This window comes from Asterias amurensis, chromosome 4, assembly GCF_032118995.1.
Source record: "Asterias amurensis chromosome 4, ASM3211899v1".
Taxonomy (NCBI): Eukaryota; Metazoa; Echinodermata; class Asteroidea; order Forcipulatida; family Asteriidae; genus Asterias; species Asterias amurensis.
In genome coordinates, this window is record NC_092651.1 from 23,945,949 (window position 1) to 23,964,965 (window position 19,017).

Below are 19,017 nucleotides of genomic sequence, written 5' to 3' on the forward strand. Positions count from 1 at the left end.
TATTTATACTTTTAGAGCGAGTATGACCCGTAGTTGACCCGACATTCCGGTGACCTTATTTTGGATGGAGCCCGCCCTCTCTTGGTAAAAAGCTGACGACGACAGACGACGAATGGCATGAATGGTTGTCGAATAACTTTGAGATTTACGCACGAAAATGGAAAGCAAATTGTCCTTTCAATTCTTGAATTTGTACCTGGTTTGATTTCCATATTTGCATAGGGACTAGTTGTACATTTAGACTACCTCATGGCTACTATAGCAGCTTCCAGAATACGACGGGAGCTCCGGGAAGTGAATGCTGACACGGAGGTGGGTATGCCGTTCGAATTGTTGATAAAATGGGGATGGGTGCTTTGAATGAGGGAGGCAAACTGTTGAAATTGAATGACTGAATATACATATGACACATTGAGTTGTGATGACGCAATTGTATTTAATAGATACAAGATGACTGTCAATGACTTACACTTTTTAACTTATTAGTTATGATGAGTGCATTCAGCCATGCCCGAGACTGGGACTAGGAGAACAAAAAGGCCCTGCCTGCATAATTAGTTTAGTTCAATAAAAGCTTGTTGATTCTAAAAATTGAGAAATGAAGCTGTGCTGTGCTGTGCATCAAGTTTAGAGTTGGACTTGACTGTAAATTGGTTTAGATTTGAGCATGTTGAGGGTGTGTCGGGTTGCTGTCCAGTGAATGGGCGTGTTGGTTAACCCGGTACTTCATTGTGGTATGGTATCCACATTGCCCATGTCATATTGGTGGCATGGTTGGCTTGTTGGTAAAGCGCTCACCAAGGTGACCCCGGTTTGATTTCTGGCCAGGGCCATATGTGAGTTGAGTTGTGCGTTGGTTCTCTGCTGTGCAACGAGGGTTTTCCAGACTATCTGGGTTTCCTTCCTCGGGAAAAATCAAACACTTTCGATCTTGGCTGTGCTCCGTGGTCATAATGGGTTGATGTGGCTGGCAGCTGAAGGCGCCCTTGCATGCCTGCTTCTCGAACACGTTGTAGCCGCGTCCTTCGCAATTCAGCTCTAGCTGCGAGTAAGGACGATTAGGCCCTCCCCCCCCAAATTATTATTATTATATTGCCTTGGTGCCCCTTGAAAAGTTGGAAGCATTTAGAGATTTACTAGGCATATTGTTTTGTATTGGTTTTTATTCTCCCTCTCAAAGAGTGAATAATTTTTCTAGATATTTTTTAGAGGTGCCTTTTCTTTACCAAGGAGGAAATGCCTGAGTCAGGTCAGCTGGGATGGTCTGGGATGCCAGTCAACTAGGTCACCAGCAAAGTCGTCCACTGCAAAGTCCCCCCCCCCCTTACATGCCCTGGCAAAGTCACCCCGAGCAAAGTTGTCCCTCTCAAAAATATCTATCTCAAGAAATAAAATATTGTGTATGAAAAAAAGTTGGGCTTGCAGGAAACAGAAGACAAACTGAATACTTTTTGGCTAGACTTAATGTTTGGATCAAAATGAAATTATACATTTTGTATTATTTGTTTAATGCTCTAAAAGGTAATATTCAGGGTAATAATAGGGTTTCTAAAGTTAACCTTTAAAGGGTCTATGTACTTTTTGTCAGACAAAAAACACAATGTCCACAGATTTACACCAAACTCACACAGTTTGATAGTAGAAAGCGTCCCTGGAAATATTACTTGCTGAGGTGCTGTAGTTTTTGAGAAACAAGTAAAACAATGTCATGAAAATAATTTTAGCATGTAAAAATGTATTTTTATAACATTGTTTTACTCATTTCTCAAAAACTACAGCACCTCAGCATGTAATTTTTTAAGGTAAGCTTTCTATTATGTATCATTATCTTCAAACGGTGTAGGTTTAATATAAATCTGTGGACATTGTGCTTTGTGTTTGAAAAAGTAGGTGTGAGAATGAGTGATTCAAGCTTGATTGGTCAAACAATGTGGGCACCAGCATTTGTTTCTGTCACAAGAAGCTGGTGTTTAAAGAATGTTAACTTGTTTTGTTACTGTTTATAATGTTATGTAATGGACCCTTCCCATGAAATATGCTAATCACATTCACGCATGCGTACAGACCCTGTTGGTTGGCAAACGCCATAGAGTTGTGCACTAAGCAGACGCGATTGCGCGTCTGCGTCACGCATCCATTAGCCGTGTACATAACAGCGCGATGTTCCCTCATTTTGCCAACCAAAACGTTAGTGCGCACGCGCTATGTGCAGTTTACATATTTCATGGGAAGGGTCTATTGATCCATGGCTACATATTATTTATATCAGGCTTCCACAGGCAAAAATATATCAGCGTATTAAACGCTTTCGTTAAAAAATACCCGGATGACAGCAATATTGTGTCAGTAAAAGTTCTCGGATTGAGCAATATTGCTTCAATATTGCTCCATCCGGGCATTTTAACAAGTTTTGCTGGTTTCCATTGATAGTCAAGAGCGGGCGCTCACTGTTCTTAACCAGTGAACGAAACTGCACATAATAATCAACAACAACGGCTGCTTCTACAAGCGGCACGAGATTCGCTTCAGTTTCCTATGAGGATTTTGAAGAACTTTTGAAGAACAAAGACGCAGAAAACATCTTGAAAGCAAAACAAGCAGTATATGTTCTGAGAGCTTACCTGCAGACGGAAAAAAAAATCTTCCAACGAATTTTGAAACCTGGATGTTGTATCAGGAAAAAACATAATGAAATTGGTTTGAAAATCTGGAATCAGGTGAGCCAAAATAGTGTTGCTTTGATCATGGAGGTAGTGCTTTGATCAAGTCCTCAGCCTGATATAAATAATAATAACAATATTGGATGGCTTTTTTTCCGGGGAAACAATAATATGTTGCACTCGCTATGACAATATGGCACTCGTCTTCAACTCGTGCAATATTGTCATGGCTCGTGCAATATATTCTTGTATCCCCCTCAACGCCATCCAATATTATATAAATATTGATACAAATTTCTGCTCTTGCTACATAAAAGTGGCGATCAGTTTTAGAATACTCGACAGTGACACCACAAACAGTTTCCCCATATGTGACCCTGGGCCAAATTTCATAGAGCTGCTTAAGCACAAAAACTACCTTACCACAACAAAATTAAGCTTACGTACCACAAAAAAGGTTACCACCGGCTAAAATACAGAATCTATGTAGCCTCTGTGACTGGTATCCTGCTTGTTGTTGCTTTATAGCAGAAACTGTTTAAAGGCAGTGGACACTATTGGTAATTACTCAAAATTATTATTAGCATAAAATCTAACTTGGTAACGAGTAATGGGGAGCTGTTGATAGTATAAAACATTGTGAGAAACAGCTCCCTCTAAAGTAAATTCTGCCAAAGACATTTATTTCTGCTTGACAGTTTTTTTGTTTTGTTTCATTTTTAGTCAGTCTACAAGTTTCTCACAATTTGTTGCAACTTTTCTTTTCAGCTGATCAAAGATGATGTTTCAGTGGATCTTATAGATAACTCTTCATTCTTAGCACTTAAAGGAGAAATCCCCGGACCCAAAGATACACCTTATGAAGGCGGGACATTCCATCTTAAAATAGTCATCCCAGAAACGTATCCCTTCAACCCTCCACAGGTAATAAACTTGTCTGTTTTCTTTTGCAAAAGAGAGAAAGAGAAAGGCAAAAAGCACTTGTTATGAAAGTGTGTTGTGTCATCTGTTTGTTTGTTTGTTTGATTGTTTGTTTGCTTGTTTTTTTGTTATTTGTTCAGAAGATCTTTCCCTTTACTAGGGAACTTTGCAAAGACACCCAAGCAGATATAAATGCAAAGCTGGCAACATCTAATCTCTCTCATACAGATATTGGTTTAACATCTATTATTGTGAATTGCACAGTTCAAGAAATTCTGATTCAGTAACTAGACGACAATACTTAATCTAGTCATTGTGAAATCAGTGGGAATTAGGTTGGGGATTCGAACCCACAACCTTGTGATTGCAAATCCTATAGTCTAACCACTGAACCACGGTGACTTTTAGCCTTCTAGTATAAGCCTCTGCTTCTAACTGAACCTCTCGTATGTGTACATGTAGGTGAGCTTCACCACAAAAATCTGGCACCCGAATATAAGTTCAGTTACCGGAGCAATCTGCCTGGACATCCTTAAAGATCAATGGGCAGCTGCCATGACTCTCCGTACGGTGCTACTCTCAGTCCAAGCCCTACTGTCATTACCCGAGCCAGATGATCCACAAGATGCAGTTGTGGCGCAGCAGGTTAGTGACCATTAGTTTCATCATAATAGTAGTGACTTAATAAGATGTCAGCACTAGTAAAATCATATGATTCTTCAACCCAATTTAAGAAAAAACCTTAAAGACACTGGACACTATTGGTCATTTTCAAAGACCAGTCTTCTCACTTGCTGTATCTCAACATGCTTAAATTAACAAACCTGTGCAAATTTGAGCTGGATTGGACGTCAAAGTTTCGAGATATTAATGACAGAAAAAAAAATACCCTTGTTGCACCATAGTCACATGAAGTTGTGTGCTTTCAGATGCTTGATTTTGAGACCTCAAATTCTAAATCTGAGGTCTTGAAATCAAGTTCATGGAAAATGACTTCTTTCTCGAAAACTACGCCATTTCAGAGGAAGCCGTTTCTCACAATGTTTTTGGCAGATTATTGGGGTTGAACAAAGAATTGACTAGAGTGGAATTCGAACCAACGACCTCCGGATTAACGTGCCGGCGCTCTACCAACTGAGCTAGCCCTATTTTGGCGGTGTCCCTTTTTTGTCAATGTTTTTGGCAGCACGGGCTGTATACTTCCCAGGGAGCTGAGATGGTTTTAAGGAATGATATTAAAGGCCCAGCGACCAGGGGTAATAATGTGGAAGGGCTTTGAGACGCCCTTCGGGTGTATAAAGTGCGATATAAAAACTGACTATTATTATCATTATTATTATTATCATTAATAAGAACATAAGTGTCACACCCGGGACTCGACAGGGACTTGCAGGTTGTCACTGCCCAAAATAATTTATGTTAAGAAAATATTATCTGCTAAGCAAATCGAAGTAGAATGCAAGAGAAAGGGAAAGGTTTCGAGTGCGGGGAGGGGGTTGGTCTGATCCCCCTTCTGGTTTGACCTGTAGAATCATGCACAGGGAGGCGAGCAGTCAGGCGATGAAAGTCTCCTGTTATCTTTAATATCGTTAAAGGCAGTGGACACTATTGGTAATTGTCAGAGACTAGCCTTCACTGTTGGTGTATCTCAACATATCCATAAAATAACAAACCCGTGAAAATTTAAGCTCAATCGGTCATCGAACTTGCGAGATAATAATGAAAGAAAAAACACCCTTGTCACGTGTGCGTTTAGATGGTTGATTTCGAGACCTCAAGTTCTAAACCTGAGGTCTCGAAATCAAATTCGTGGAAAATTACTTCTTTCTCGAAAACTATGGCACTCCAGAGGGAGCCGTTTCTCACAATGTTTTATACCATCAACCTCTCCCCATTACTCATCACCAAGAAAGGTTTTATGCTTATAAATATTTTGAGTAATTACCAATAGTGTCCACTGCCTTTAATTGAGACTCCCTACAGTTCAGGATGTTCTATAAATAATTTTTGAATTTGTGTATGATTTCACAAGCACTGCAGTTGTCGTTTCTAACTTTGTGGGGGATAATCAGTTTTCACCTGGAGATTTACGTTGCCATGGTAAAAAGATACACTTTTTGTTAATAACGACCTTCATGATGTGAAACAATGCATCAAGGATTGATTCATGTGTAGATGATGTGGCCTGGTTTTTAATTGAACGTTCATTACTTGTCCCAGTCTCTTTTTTTCCCGTATTTCAAACCAACCTTATTTCAAACCAATGTACAATGTATTGGATTGTGATTTATAGAGGTAACGGCAAAAATGTACAAAGGGAAAGAACAAAACCACAATTTGCAATGTTGATAATGTATATCATTCATCTAGCATTTGGCTCTTACTGATTAACTGTGCGAATCGCACTCGTATTTCAAACCAACTTACAGGGGCGTGATGTACCGAGTTATTATTATTACTATTTATTATTATTATTTATTCAGCCATTTCAACAATACATGACAATACAAAAAATACCTCCAGATGGGCTAGGAGAAACAAAAGCAAAATAATTACTGTGGTCCATAGACCTGCCTCCCCACATCTGGTTGTAATACCAGTAATAAAACGAGTAATAAACTATGTATAAAACCATTTATGAACAAAAAGATAGGAAAGTTAACTATAAATAAAACATGTCTACGTACATCAAAGTTGGCAACTAAAACAAAAACTAATATAAAGCATGGACTATGTGAGATTAGAACCAGTTTTAGGAGTGGAAAATTTGAGAAACTTTGCACAGTGTAAAAAACAAATTAACATTAAACAAAAACAAAAAATTCCTAAACACTTAAATAATGTAAAAGAATAGCCAAGTAGAATGCAAGTTAAATTTAAGTGACTAAATCTATAAAGAGAAAAGAAAAAATCAATCAAAAGTATGTGAATAAATAATTTAATGAGTTAATAAACAAATAAATTAATAAATAAATAGAAAAATACAAAAATAAGTAAAAAAAAAAAATAAATATACATATGAGTATATATATAACCCCTTGAAATATAGTTTAAGTTAAAAGTAAATTGTGGGATTGCACATAGTTGTTATGAAACTGTAAAAGGTTAAAGCAAGAGACCAATTAAGAAATATTAGCTGTAGCTACACTATCTTCATGCTTCAGAGCTTTTAAAAAGGATGGCAGAGAAGTTAAAATGGCACGGAATTCGATTGGCAGAGCTGACCAGAGCCTGGGAAATATGTGGATAGCACTCAGATGCAAAGATTGAGTTCTGGCAAATAAATGTTTGAATGTTAAAGCGCTATCATATCTATGGTTAACAACAATGTTCTTATTAACAGATTCACATTTAATTGTATAAAAAAGACACTTAACAACAAATGAGGTCATCAAACAATTACGGCGACTTGATAAAGAAGACCATTTTAAAGCACAAAGTCTGTCGGTATATGACATTTCTCCAAATCGTTGACCTAATATAAATCTAGTTGCACGCCTCTGGATTCGCTCAAGAGACTTCTCCTGAATCTGAGTTTGAGGCAGCCACACAGGAATCCCATACTCTAAGATTGGAAGAACTAGACTCTTATACAAACATATTTTAGCACTAACAGATGAATTAAATGCGACAGTCCTTTCTAATCCTAGCATTCTATTTGCAGGAGGAACAACATCCTTAACATGATCATTCCAAGTTAACTGAGAATTTAAAGTTACACCAAGGTACTTAAATGAATTAGTAATTGATAACTGAGAGTGATCTAACATGTAAATGGGCAGCTGTAAATTACGTTTTCTAGTGACATGCATTACTTTAGATTTAGTAGCATTAAAAGTCATTCCATTGTTGGTACACCAGTTGCACAGGTTGTCTAGATCCTGTTGCAAAACAGTTACATCATTAATAGATTTGATTGATCGATAGATTAATATGTCATCAGCAAATAATACACAACTAGAATTTAATCCAAACGTAATGTCATTAATAAACAAGTTGAAGAGCAAGGGGCCGAGAACACTCCCTTGTGGTAGGCCAATGAACATTGGCCCATTTAGATGTTTCCCCAAGAAAGTGCACCCGTTGTTGACGGCCGACCAGAAAATCTTTGACCCATCTCCAAAGAGGATCCCTAATGTTAAACATAGTACTAAGTTTGGTAAGCAAGTGATGGTGAGGCATACGGTCAAATGCTTTAGACATGTCTAGAAAGACAGCATCTATCCTGGGTGGACTACGCTGGTCAAGAACAGAAGCCCAAGCATGGTGAACATTTAAAAGCTGGGTCACACACTGTAAACAGGAATTATCCAAAATGTTTAAAAATGTAACAACAAAACTAGAATTTGTAATTTTGAAATTATGCATACATTTTGAGGACCCTGGAACAACATGCACTGTGACGTATAGGCCTGAAGATCTAGAGAAGATGATGAAAAATGAGTTTGTTTAGATGTGAGAGAAAACCCCAAATTTGGGAAAACCCACACAATCACGTAGGAACTGGAAACCCAATCCACATGCAACTTGCAAGTCTCTGGTCACGGATGTAATTCATCTTTTAGTACTCGTGTAGTTGCATAATTTTTGTAGTGGTTAATATAATCAGGCCTCAAAATAACCCACGACACCCACAGGTCGTGGTCCCCTGTGCTTTTGCTGTAGTGCGATCATGCCCTTCGCAAATTTCCAATACAAATTACAAAATTTCTCATAAAAGTGCACATTACCAGAGAAAAATTGCTGTTCCCTTTCAAGAACGAAATTCTAGGCCTGCATAATACTTCCATGTATACAAAACTACCACCGACTTTAAAACTTAACTTAACATAACTTGAAACTTAACTGTATTTTAAAGCTTTAACAATGATTCAAAGCGCTGTACAGTCAGACAAGTATGCGTCACATGGACTCAGTGGAAATCCACCTCAATTCTGATAAAGCACCCATGGTATATTGAGAAACAATTAAAAAAGATGTAAAATTGACAGCCTTCAAACACTCACTTTTCATATTGGGAAATAAAAGCCATCCGCCAAGGTCAGTTTACTAATAATATCGTTGAGTCACTCCGAAGCATAAATTATAAATAGTTCTTACATCATCTATTCAATGCCCCTAATGAAAATATGGATGTCTCTGTACACAAAACTGCCATTTAATTACCAAAATAAACAAATTTTATTTAACTTTTGTTATGTTGTTGGTTAGTCTGTGTTTCACTTTGTTCCTTTAAAAAAAAAAAAAAAAAAAAAAAGCTGTTGCAACAACGTACCAACCAAATGGACCGAGGGTATAAATGCAAAAAATAGTTAATGGCCTGACGTTTCGACCCTAGCAGAGTCTTTCTCGAAGGCTAAATGACAACTCAACATTTAGCCTTGGAGAAAGACTCTGCTAGGGTCGAAACTTCAGGCCATTAACTATTCCTTTTTAATTGGAACAAATAAAAAAGAAAAAACAGACACAGAATTGAAATTGTTATTCAACAAATTAAAGGAAATTTTATTGACACCCTGTTTTACCTGTATCCGTCATTTACATGTAAATCGCTTTGTAAGTGAACAAATTGGACACACATTTTTAGATTCCTGACAAATTGGGACACCCTTTTACCAAATCTTGGTTACTAAAACATTGAAGTTTTAAGCTGAACCTCCTGAAAAAAATCACTTTATGCATAAATAACTGAAACCAATCAATTATTAACTGATACCATGGTATTTTCTTGATGAATATAGGGTGGTTTTTTTTAATTGTAAGATTTTTTTCCTTTTGTTTTTTCTTCATAATAATAATAATGTTTTTTATATAGCGCCTTTGACAAGGATCAAAGCGCTGTACAATTAAACAAGAACAATGCAAAGAAACAAGAAAAACAAAACAAAAAGGAATAATGATGAGGCTGACTGAAAAAGTAGGTTTTGAGGTTTTTCTTGAAAATGTCAGTAGAATATGATTCCCTGACGAGTTTAGGTAATTTGTTCCATTCCTTCAACTATGATTCTAAAAGTTGTTGCAGGATCATTTATGATTGCAAAAAGTACATTTGGTTGTACATACATCATTGAAATATTATTGCAATTATTCACATTTTGGTTGAAACATTTATATGTACTTTATTAGATGCTCATTGAAAAATACTGACAACTCAAATCAAGCCACTAGGCATCTAGTTGTGTTTAATACTACGGCGGTACGACGGTAGTGTATAATCTCCCTTGTACATATACAGCGGAGCAAAATGAAACACAAAATATATCTTATTCTGTTGCCACTCAAAACAAATTATGATTTTTGTAACTCAATAGTAGTATTCAGGGCATGCCCAAAACAAGTTCAGTCCATTAATTATGCAAAATTGCTGGATGGAATCATTTCCTAAATTAGACAATATTTAACTACATGTACATGGGATGTGGTAAAAACCATGTCAGCATTTAAGACATTTTGTGTGATATGTTATGTTATGTACTTACACATGTGTATGACATTCTGCATACACAATCTTACATTGTGTGTTAATTATTACATGCATCTCAAAATGGACAGCTCTTGTCAGGTCAAATGCTGGTCAAATTTGATGTATACAACCTGCATCGTTATTGATGGCCGCTGTGTACTTTGATTTCAGGGTCATGCTTAGTTATGTATGGGATGAAAACATCATGGTTAAAGGCTCTGTAATTTGGTTTAATTACTCAAAATATATATTAGCATTTAAACAAATTGTACTTGGTAACGAGCAACGGAGAGCAGTTGTATAACACATTGTGAGAAACGAATCTCTGTGAAGTAACGTTGTTAAAAAATAAGAAGTATTTTCTCACTTAAATATTTAAAGACTTAAGCTGAAACCTTTTATTTCTACCTGAAAGCACACAAAATTGTACAAGGGTGCTTTTCTTTCAGGATTTTCTTGCAACTTCGATAACCAATTGAGCCCAAATTTTCACATGTTTGTTATGCTATGCATATATGTTCGGGATACACCAAGTGAGAATACTGGTCTTTGACAGTATTACCAAATGTGTCCAGTTCCTGTAAGTGCAGCCCTTAAAGGCTAACAGGATATGTTTAGTTTCTGTGTATATTCACTAATTTTATTGACGACATGAAACACTGGCGATTTATCACACATTTAAAGCCATTATACACTTTCGGCACAGAAAAAAAAAAAAAGAATTCACAGATTTACAAATAACTTACAGGGTTTACAGAAGGTAATGGTGAAAGACTTCTCTTGAAATATTATTCCATGAAATGCTTTACTTTTCGAGAAAACATTAAAACAATTATCAATTCTCGTTGTCGAGAATTACGGATTTATTTTAAACACATGTCATGACACGGCGAAACGTGCAGAAACAAGGGTGGGTTTTCCCCAATATTTTCTCCCGACTCCGATGACTGATTGAGCCTAAATTTTCACAGGTTTGTTATTTTTTATATCAGTTGTGATACACGAAGTGTGGGCTATTGGACAATACTGTTTACCGAAAGTGTCCAATGGCTTTAAATACTCAAAGGTTTTGCCAGGTTGTGAATAAAAACCTGTTTAAAATTATGATTTTTCCAAAACATATTTATTCCCGTCAACAACTCATTTCATTTCGTATAAAAACAACTTATAAGCTGAGGAGGAACGTTTGATCATGCAATCTTTCGGATGTGATAGAAAGCCAATGGTGCTAAAATGGTATTCTTGAAACAAGAAAAAATTTATTGTGTCACTCCCTAGAAACTTTTTCTAAGGAGTGACACAATAAATACTTTCTCAAAATAAGATATTTTTCTTATATCAAGAATACCATTTTTAGCAGTGGCGCTTTGTAATCATGGCATTTTATTATCTTTTAGCAGGAAGCCATTCACAAACATTGAACACTAGTTAGGCTGGTAACCTGTTACTGCTAAGCAAATTTGTTTGATGCTATGTAAATTGTCTGTGCTGAACAGCGTTCTGAAATTCTTATTATTATTTTGCTCATTTAATTTTTTTAATGTAAAATTTTCTTTGCAGTACAAAGAAAACCAAGATGCTTTTCAGAGAACAGCGAGGCACTGGACGTGTGCCTACGCCGGAGCTAAACACAGAAGCACAGAACTAGATGAAAAAATTGAAAGAATCACCGAAATGGGTTTTGATGAGGTGAGAGGCTGTACTTCTAGCTTTCTAGTTTTTGTTACCATTAAAGATGCTATGTCAGATTTTTTGCCCCAAACATTAAAAAAATAGATTTTTTTTGAGTGAATGGTATTTCAAAGAGTATCACCCGCTCTAACGAAAAAAAGTTTAACTTTTACTTTAAATGGTCAGGAACCATGACAAAAGCTTGAAACGTTTCTTATAAAACACATAAGAATTGGTCACTTGATATGTTGGGATCCCGACAAAAACTAATTTTGAGCACTACATTTCACTGCTACTAATAATTGGCTGACTTTTCGAGCAAACTTTCTCGACCCCCATCAAAATACCTATTGAATTTTAAATCATAATTTTGGGGTCAAATCGGCCAAAAATCTGACATAGCATCTTTAATAATAAAATTGAGTGCCAAAAGAATACCATCCCTTTAAGCCCTTCAATCTACTTCCACAAATTGATTCTATTTTTTTCTGTTGTTGTGTTTCTGTTCTAGTCAACTGCAAGGGACGCCCTATCAGCGACAAGTTGGGACGTAGAGAAAGCTGTCGACCGGTTAATGAGTTGATGAGAAGATATCTCTACTCTGTATAGACATTAATCACTACACGGCCATCTTTATCTGAGTCCCAATACCCTGTAATGAATAACTGTACTCCTCCATAATGGGTGCCTGACTAATTTTCACTCTCTTTTCGAACTGGTTAGTACTTCATTCAAACCTAAAGTCAGAACATCAAAAAGTGAACATTGAGGAAATTTGTGATTTTTTTCTAAAGATGATTACCATCTTTTATGGATTGATGAGCTGTTTATAGACCCTTTGCATATGACATCAATCATCGCCGTCAATGTGGTCAAGGGAAGACCTCTGATTGGCTTGTTGTTGTGCAATGCGCATAGTGCTACATTACTTGGGAGTCACAAAACTTCTAAGAGAATCTGTACTTGAAGGAAGATAGACAGATAGTACATGTGCACGCTTCCATTGTTTGTGCTCAGTGATGGTGACATTTGCAAGAGGTCTATTTTTGAAGCTCAGTTATGCTTTGCAATGTTGCTGGCCCTCGATTTGCTATGGTCATACATTTTTTGGGGTCAACATATTGCTGACTTATAAGCAAAATTTTAAAGCAAAATTCACATGTGAAAGTTTCAGCTTAATACAGTGTCTACTTCCTACCTGAGAAAATAAGCAAAAAAACGTTCATGGTATTTTCAAAAGAACTTTGAATCCGTCCTTTTTTAGCGAAATGACAGCGGGTACCAACCACATCTCTGGCTGCAGCATTCACAAACAAACACCAACCCCCTTAGAAATCTGAGAAATGATTTATGCATGAATCGTTTCTCGGGTACCAATGAGTGAAAAATTATCTAAAACAGTATTACTTCAAAGTGAATCCTTTCTCCAAATAGTTTATACTACTAACAGCTGCAGCGCTTCTCACCCAAAACCTTTTCTGGTCATTAGTATTTTTGAGTATTTACCAATCCAGGCCTCAACATTACCAGCGTCACTGGTGCCCCTTGCTTTTCCTGGGGTGCCTTTTTCAAAGTTCCAACACACATTTACATTTCCTAAAAGAAGTGCTCCTCATCAGAGGAAAATTGTTGTGCCCCTTCAAGGCCTGCCAATCCATGACCTTTTGTTTAAAGATAAATTTGGAAGTAACACAAGATGGCGTCCCTGTGATAAAAGTTGATTTCTCTGCCTCAAGACCTTCCAGAACCAGCCTCGCTACCATGGGCAGCGCGCCGTATCGATACCTCTCGTCACTAACCCCTGGGAGGCATGTACTGGGAAACAATGCTGATTGTCTTAGGAAATGGGTGGCACGGTTGGCTAGTGCGTAAAGCGCTCGCCTCTCACCAATGTGACCCCGGTTCGATTCCCGGTCGGGGCCATATGTGAGTTGAGTTGTGCGTTGGTTCTCTGCTGTGCCACGAGGGTTTTCCAGACTATCCGGTTTTCCTCCCTCAGGAAAAAATCAAACACTTTCGATCTTGGCTGTGCTCCATGGTCATAATGGGTTGATGTGGCTGGCAGCTGAATGCGCCCTTGCATGCCTGCTTCTCGAACACGTTGTAGCCGCGTCCTTTGCAATTCAGCTCTTAGCTGCGAGTAAGGATGATTAGCCCCCCAAATTATTATTATTAATTATTATTAAATGATTGTTATGCATAATATGTCAAGTGCGTGCGCGCAAAGTAGTTTTGTACGTACATCACACCCGCGTTTTTTATGACACAAACCTGTTTTTTTCAAAACAAAAACATTCTTTAAGACGAAAGACATGCGTGCGCGCGTAGAAAATATTGAATAATGAATATGTACGCTCATTAATGGCTCATTTAAATGTGCTAGCATATAGCACACTTAAATTTGCCAATCCCAGGGGTTATGATTGAGCAAGGCATGCTGGGGAAAAAAATGGCGCGGTGAGATCGATCACCACTGGGAACGAGGTTGTTCCATAACAGTCCCTCGTATATAGTACTTACCCTCCGACTCATTAATAATCTGTTGCCTACATTAAGGTGCCAGCCTACTGTGATACTGCAGTCCAAAATGTGTACGTGCGCAATGAGCATGGTAGAACCATTGTAAACTTTGCTTTGCATTTTTTTTTTTTTTTTTTTTGCTGGAAGGACAACTGGGAAAGCCCTTAGTGGTGGGTATTGTTCATAATTATTAGCTATTCAGGAAAACAAATGATTTATATTTGAATTTATTACAGAAGCTTTATACCAGATCTAATTTGCAACTTTTTTTCGCACAAAAAAAAACCAAAATTTGTTTGTAATTGTTTCTCAATAAGCTTTTTCATGAATAAGATTATCCCTCAAATGCTATACGAAAAAAGCCCTGCACAAATGAAAAAGCTCTGAGGTAAATCATTTATAAAATTTAAGGAAAACATTACAAGTTTATTCAATGTCTGTTTAAAGACCATTACTTTGCTGAGAACAAAACAGGAAAAAGTGGGTACGAAGCTCAGTTATGGGTTGCCAACTAAAGCCTACCACAGCAATTAAGCAATATGTAATGAAATCAACCATACAAAAGCCTACAATTGTTGCACACTGCACATTTTATAATTGAACCGCATGAAACATTCTTGCATAAACACAGACTTTATGCAACGTTTTTGACCGTCATGGAAATTAGAGATAATTAGTTTCTCCCATTTTTCTTTGAGTGAAGCCAAAATTTTGCAACATGGCGAATGGTTAGTATACAAATAAGATCTCCAATGTGTACAGAATGCTGTCTGTAATATAAATATACAATGGGATTCAAGGCTAAATGCTGCAGTAAATCACATCTAATGTCCAACGATTTTTTTTTTTTTTTAAATGCATTTCTCTGAATGAAATTTCTACATCTGGTGTGAACTGTCCTTTATATTTACTGAACTCCACTTAGAAAAATTGGCACTCTGTCGTTTTGGACAAACCCTAGTGTGAACAAAAACCTTTCTTTAGAATATGTTTTGTAAATAGCATGGTGTGATTAATAATGTAACATTTGTTGATATCAGGGTCCAGTTTCATAAAGCTGTTAAACAGACAAAACCGCTTAGCAAAGAAAAAGTTTGCTTAGCAGAAACAGGTTACCGGTCAAAATATCATGTGATGTATACTGTTTTCAACTGCTTCCCTCCTAAATATTGCTCGCTGAAAACTCTGCTAAGCACCATTTCTCTGCTTAACAGCTTTGTGAAATTTGGCCTAGGTGTGTATAGTGACTTCTGACCTGTAGTGACATTTGACCTGTAGCGACCTTTGACTTGATCCTAATCTCTGAATGTGTTTTCTCGCGTGGTTGCTTTTATTGATAATACTGGATGGTTTGCACAAATCGGAATTTAATGCATTCCGATACACGTGGCAGTCACGGGAGACTCCGAGATGCTTTTGTGGTGCTACCTGGGCCGAATTTCATCAATCTTGCTAGCACAAAAACTTGCTTAGCGAATAATAGAATTACTTAGCAGAAACAGGAAACCAGCCAATAAGTTTGCATAGTTATGGCTGGTGCCCCACTCAATTGTTACTTAGGAAAGAAATTTGTCAAGTAGTAGTTATTAAATTGGGCATAGGTGATTTTCTTATTCTGAGCATGGCAACTCACTACACCCCTATGTTCCAACACCTCAACTGTGTTTTCCCTAATCTTTACTCTAGCATGTAATTCACATAGGGTTTTTGTGAACATAGGGTTGTCGGGAAAACAGAGCAGTCACAATGATTAACATGGAGTTATGTTACTTGGGATTACCTTGGAAAGTTTGCTGCCCCTTTTGTGTAAAGGTCTGTCACAGATTTTTGAAAATGGACTACTAGCTATAGCATCTGCGTAGTTTGTAATGGGCTAGACAATGTTATCAAATGTGTGCCTGATTGGCCTATTAGTTATTACAGACCTTATGATTGGTCAATTTAGTTATCCTTTTCATAGTCAACTTTAGTTTACTGCACTCATAGCCTCTCTCCTTTACACCATAGGTGACTACTGACTTAAGTTGATCAAGCTTTCACACAAACGTTCCACCTTCAGCACATCGACATAAAGCTGTAGTTTTGTCTATGTTCACCCTCCAGTGGCAGGTTGTATGAAAAAAAGTTGCTGTTTTGAATCTCTTCAAACTTGAGTGGAAAGATCCAAAATGCTGAACACATACGTGCAGAGCACCTTATGGTTGTGTACAAGTGTTTGACTTAACATTGAGAAAACAAAGACAAGAAATTGAATACTTATTGCCCAATCTCAGTGATTTTCAGATTTGATATGAAATGGAATTCAATAAAACCTTTCCAGAACGTACTTCGCTGTTAACAACGTCTTTAAGACTACAATAGCGTTTCAAATGTTGGCATTTGAACAAAGCGTTCTGCTGTGTAAGACTGTTGTGAGTCTCCAGCCACTGTTGGTGTTAAAACAAATGTTGGTATTGAGAGGTTAAAGCAACCATATAGACCTTTACCATGGTGGTGCGGCCATCTTGATTTTTTTTTTCTCATTAAAATCAGTGTACCGTAGAGGAAGGACACTGTCCTTCCTCTTTGGTGTAACCAAACTGAGGCTGGAAGGGCCAAAAGTCTGGTTCCTTGATAAAGGTCTATTGGATACACATTCAGGGCTTCTAGGTTCTCTTTCTCTAGATAAACACTGTATACATGTACATGTAATTCTGTCTTGTAAAATCAATTATTTGTAAAGAAATGTCTCATAAAAGATATGAGACTTTTTTGAAGAAAACAAATGTTTATTACATACTATGTTAATTGTCTTTATAAACTGCAGACTGGTGGCTTTGTTATGGTATTTCTGTAATTTTTTTTATAAAAATTAATTCAATGTTTTTAGTTCAAAATGGTTTTGTTATGGATCTTAAAGGCACTTGACACTAATGGGAATTACTCAAAATAATTGTTGGCATAAAAACACTTGGTAACGATCAATGGAGAGCTGTTGATAGTAGAAAACAATGTGAGAAACTGCTCCCTCTGAAGTAACATAGTTTCCACTAAAATATTTGAATTTGATTTTGAGACCTCAAAATTAGATTTTAAAGTCTCAAAATCAAGCATCTGAAAGCACAAAACTTTGTGTGACAAGGGTGTTTTTTCTTCCATTATTATATCGCAACTTCAACGTCCAATTGAGCCCAAATTTTCACAGGTTTGTTATTTTATGCTTGTATTGAGACTTTGAGGTACACCAAGTGAGAAGACTAGTCTTTGACAATTACCAATAATGTCCAGTGTCTTTAACAAAGTTGGTTCTAATTGGGAAACAATGCCTGTTTTACTTTAATGATAGGTTATGTTTTAAATTATATTAAAACTGTTAATTTGTTAATTTCAAAATTTGCAAGGAACTTAAGCGGCCATTTTCTGTAACAATATTTTCTTTTTCAGCAATCAGCACATAAACAAGTTCTAAATTACTAACAGAAAGTTTTCTCAAGAATTTGACTTCATAGTGCCATCTTGCTTAATGGTAGAGTGATTTTAAATATTCTATAAAACAGCCAATTCATCCAAAACAAAAATATCAAAACAAATATCTGAATCAAAAATATCAAATACAAAATCTGTTATCATCATGAACTATTTTCGGAAAAAGGACACTGGATTTGTGACAGCTTGGGAAGTGTCCCCATGCATGGGGGACAGGAAGACCTGGAAAAACCTCAGCCGTAACATCATTGACCGAGGACACCACTCAAAGTAGAAGTCGTCAGATTACTTATGCTGTTGTGCAAAAAATAAAAAAAAATTGTTGTTTGTTTAGCTGATCTTCCCAGAAAGGGAAATTGGGAAAAGCTCTCATGACAATAATAGACAATTTCTCTCATACAAACATGAGTTTTATGCGATTATTGCACAAAATCACTTAATTTGGACTCGATGACATCACTTAGTCTAGTCAAATTGAAATCAGACTAGTGGTTAGATTGGCTGTATTCGAAGTCACAGCCGTGAAAAAATGAAAGGCAGTCTATAACAACTTGACCACAGTGACATGCGCAGCATAAGCTAAAACTTCCTAGGCATAAACCCCAAACTGGGAAAGGAAAATCAGCAGTTGAAAACCATTTTGCGCATGTCATTAGGCCGGACAGTTTAGGTGCACTGTTTATTAATGCTGTTATCCGTTTGTCGCTGGAAAGTTGTTTTATATGAGCCCTATATTGTACCATTTTTTTAAAGTTATGTATTCATTGTATACAAACTTGACAGTTTGGAAACATTTTGTAATTATTTTGTAATTGAAAAAAAAATTGTCTACCCTTCAAAATTTGACTCAATTTAATTTTTGCTGTCCACAATTTCCTCAAATTCAAATAAATTGAGTTCAATAACAAATTTCATTCATGGTCACTTAATATTTTAGTTCATTGAAGTTCAACCAACTTTGATAAACTTAATTCTGCCTCATAAGAAAGTTTTGTTTTTCGTTATTCTATTAAAGATCCAAGAGAATACGTTTTTTTACATGGTAGTTTTTTTCCCCCGAGTAGATAAAAACAAAAGGATAGAAAGGAAGCCACTATTGTGTCTTGTTTGTATTTCTTTGATCCAAACCAGTTTTTATTTTTTTTAATTTAGTGGAACCTTTTCTTAAATCTGTGTCATGGGTTTGGATTGTCACATGGGGGGGGGGGGCCATGACGGATAGCTTTCTAGGAAAAATAAATTATTGGGCTGCCTAAATATGAAATGTCAATGGAAACAAAAGGAACTTTCTGGAATGTGCGGGCGTTCTGTGGACAA

At 36.7% G+C, this 19,017-nt stretch overlaps 1 protein-coding gene across 1 annotated transcript; it reads left to right on the forward strand.

Moving 5' to 3' along the window:
* Nucleotides 1-77: 77 nt before the first annotated feature.
* LOC139935978 (ubiquitin-conjugating enzyme E2 K-like) lies at nt 78-18,782 on the forward strand. Its single transcript, XM_071930646.1, has 5 exons — nt 78-312; nt 3,429-3,584; nt 4,044-4,226; nt 11,605-11,733; nt 12,227-18,782. The coding sequence occupies exons 1-5, from the start codon at nt 250-252 to the stop codon at nt 12,296-12,298; spliced, it is 603 nt and encodes a 200-aa protein (XP_071786747.1). The 5' UTR covers nt 78-249; the 3' UTR covers nt 12,299-18,782.
* Nucleotides 18,783-19,017: the final 235 nt, after the last annotated feature.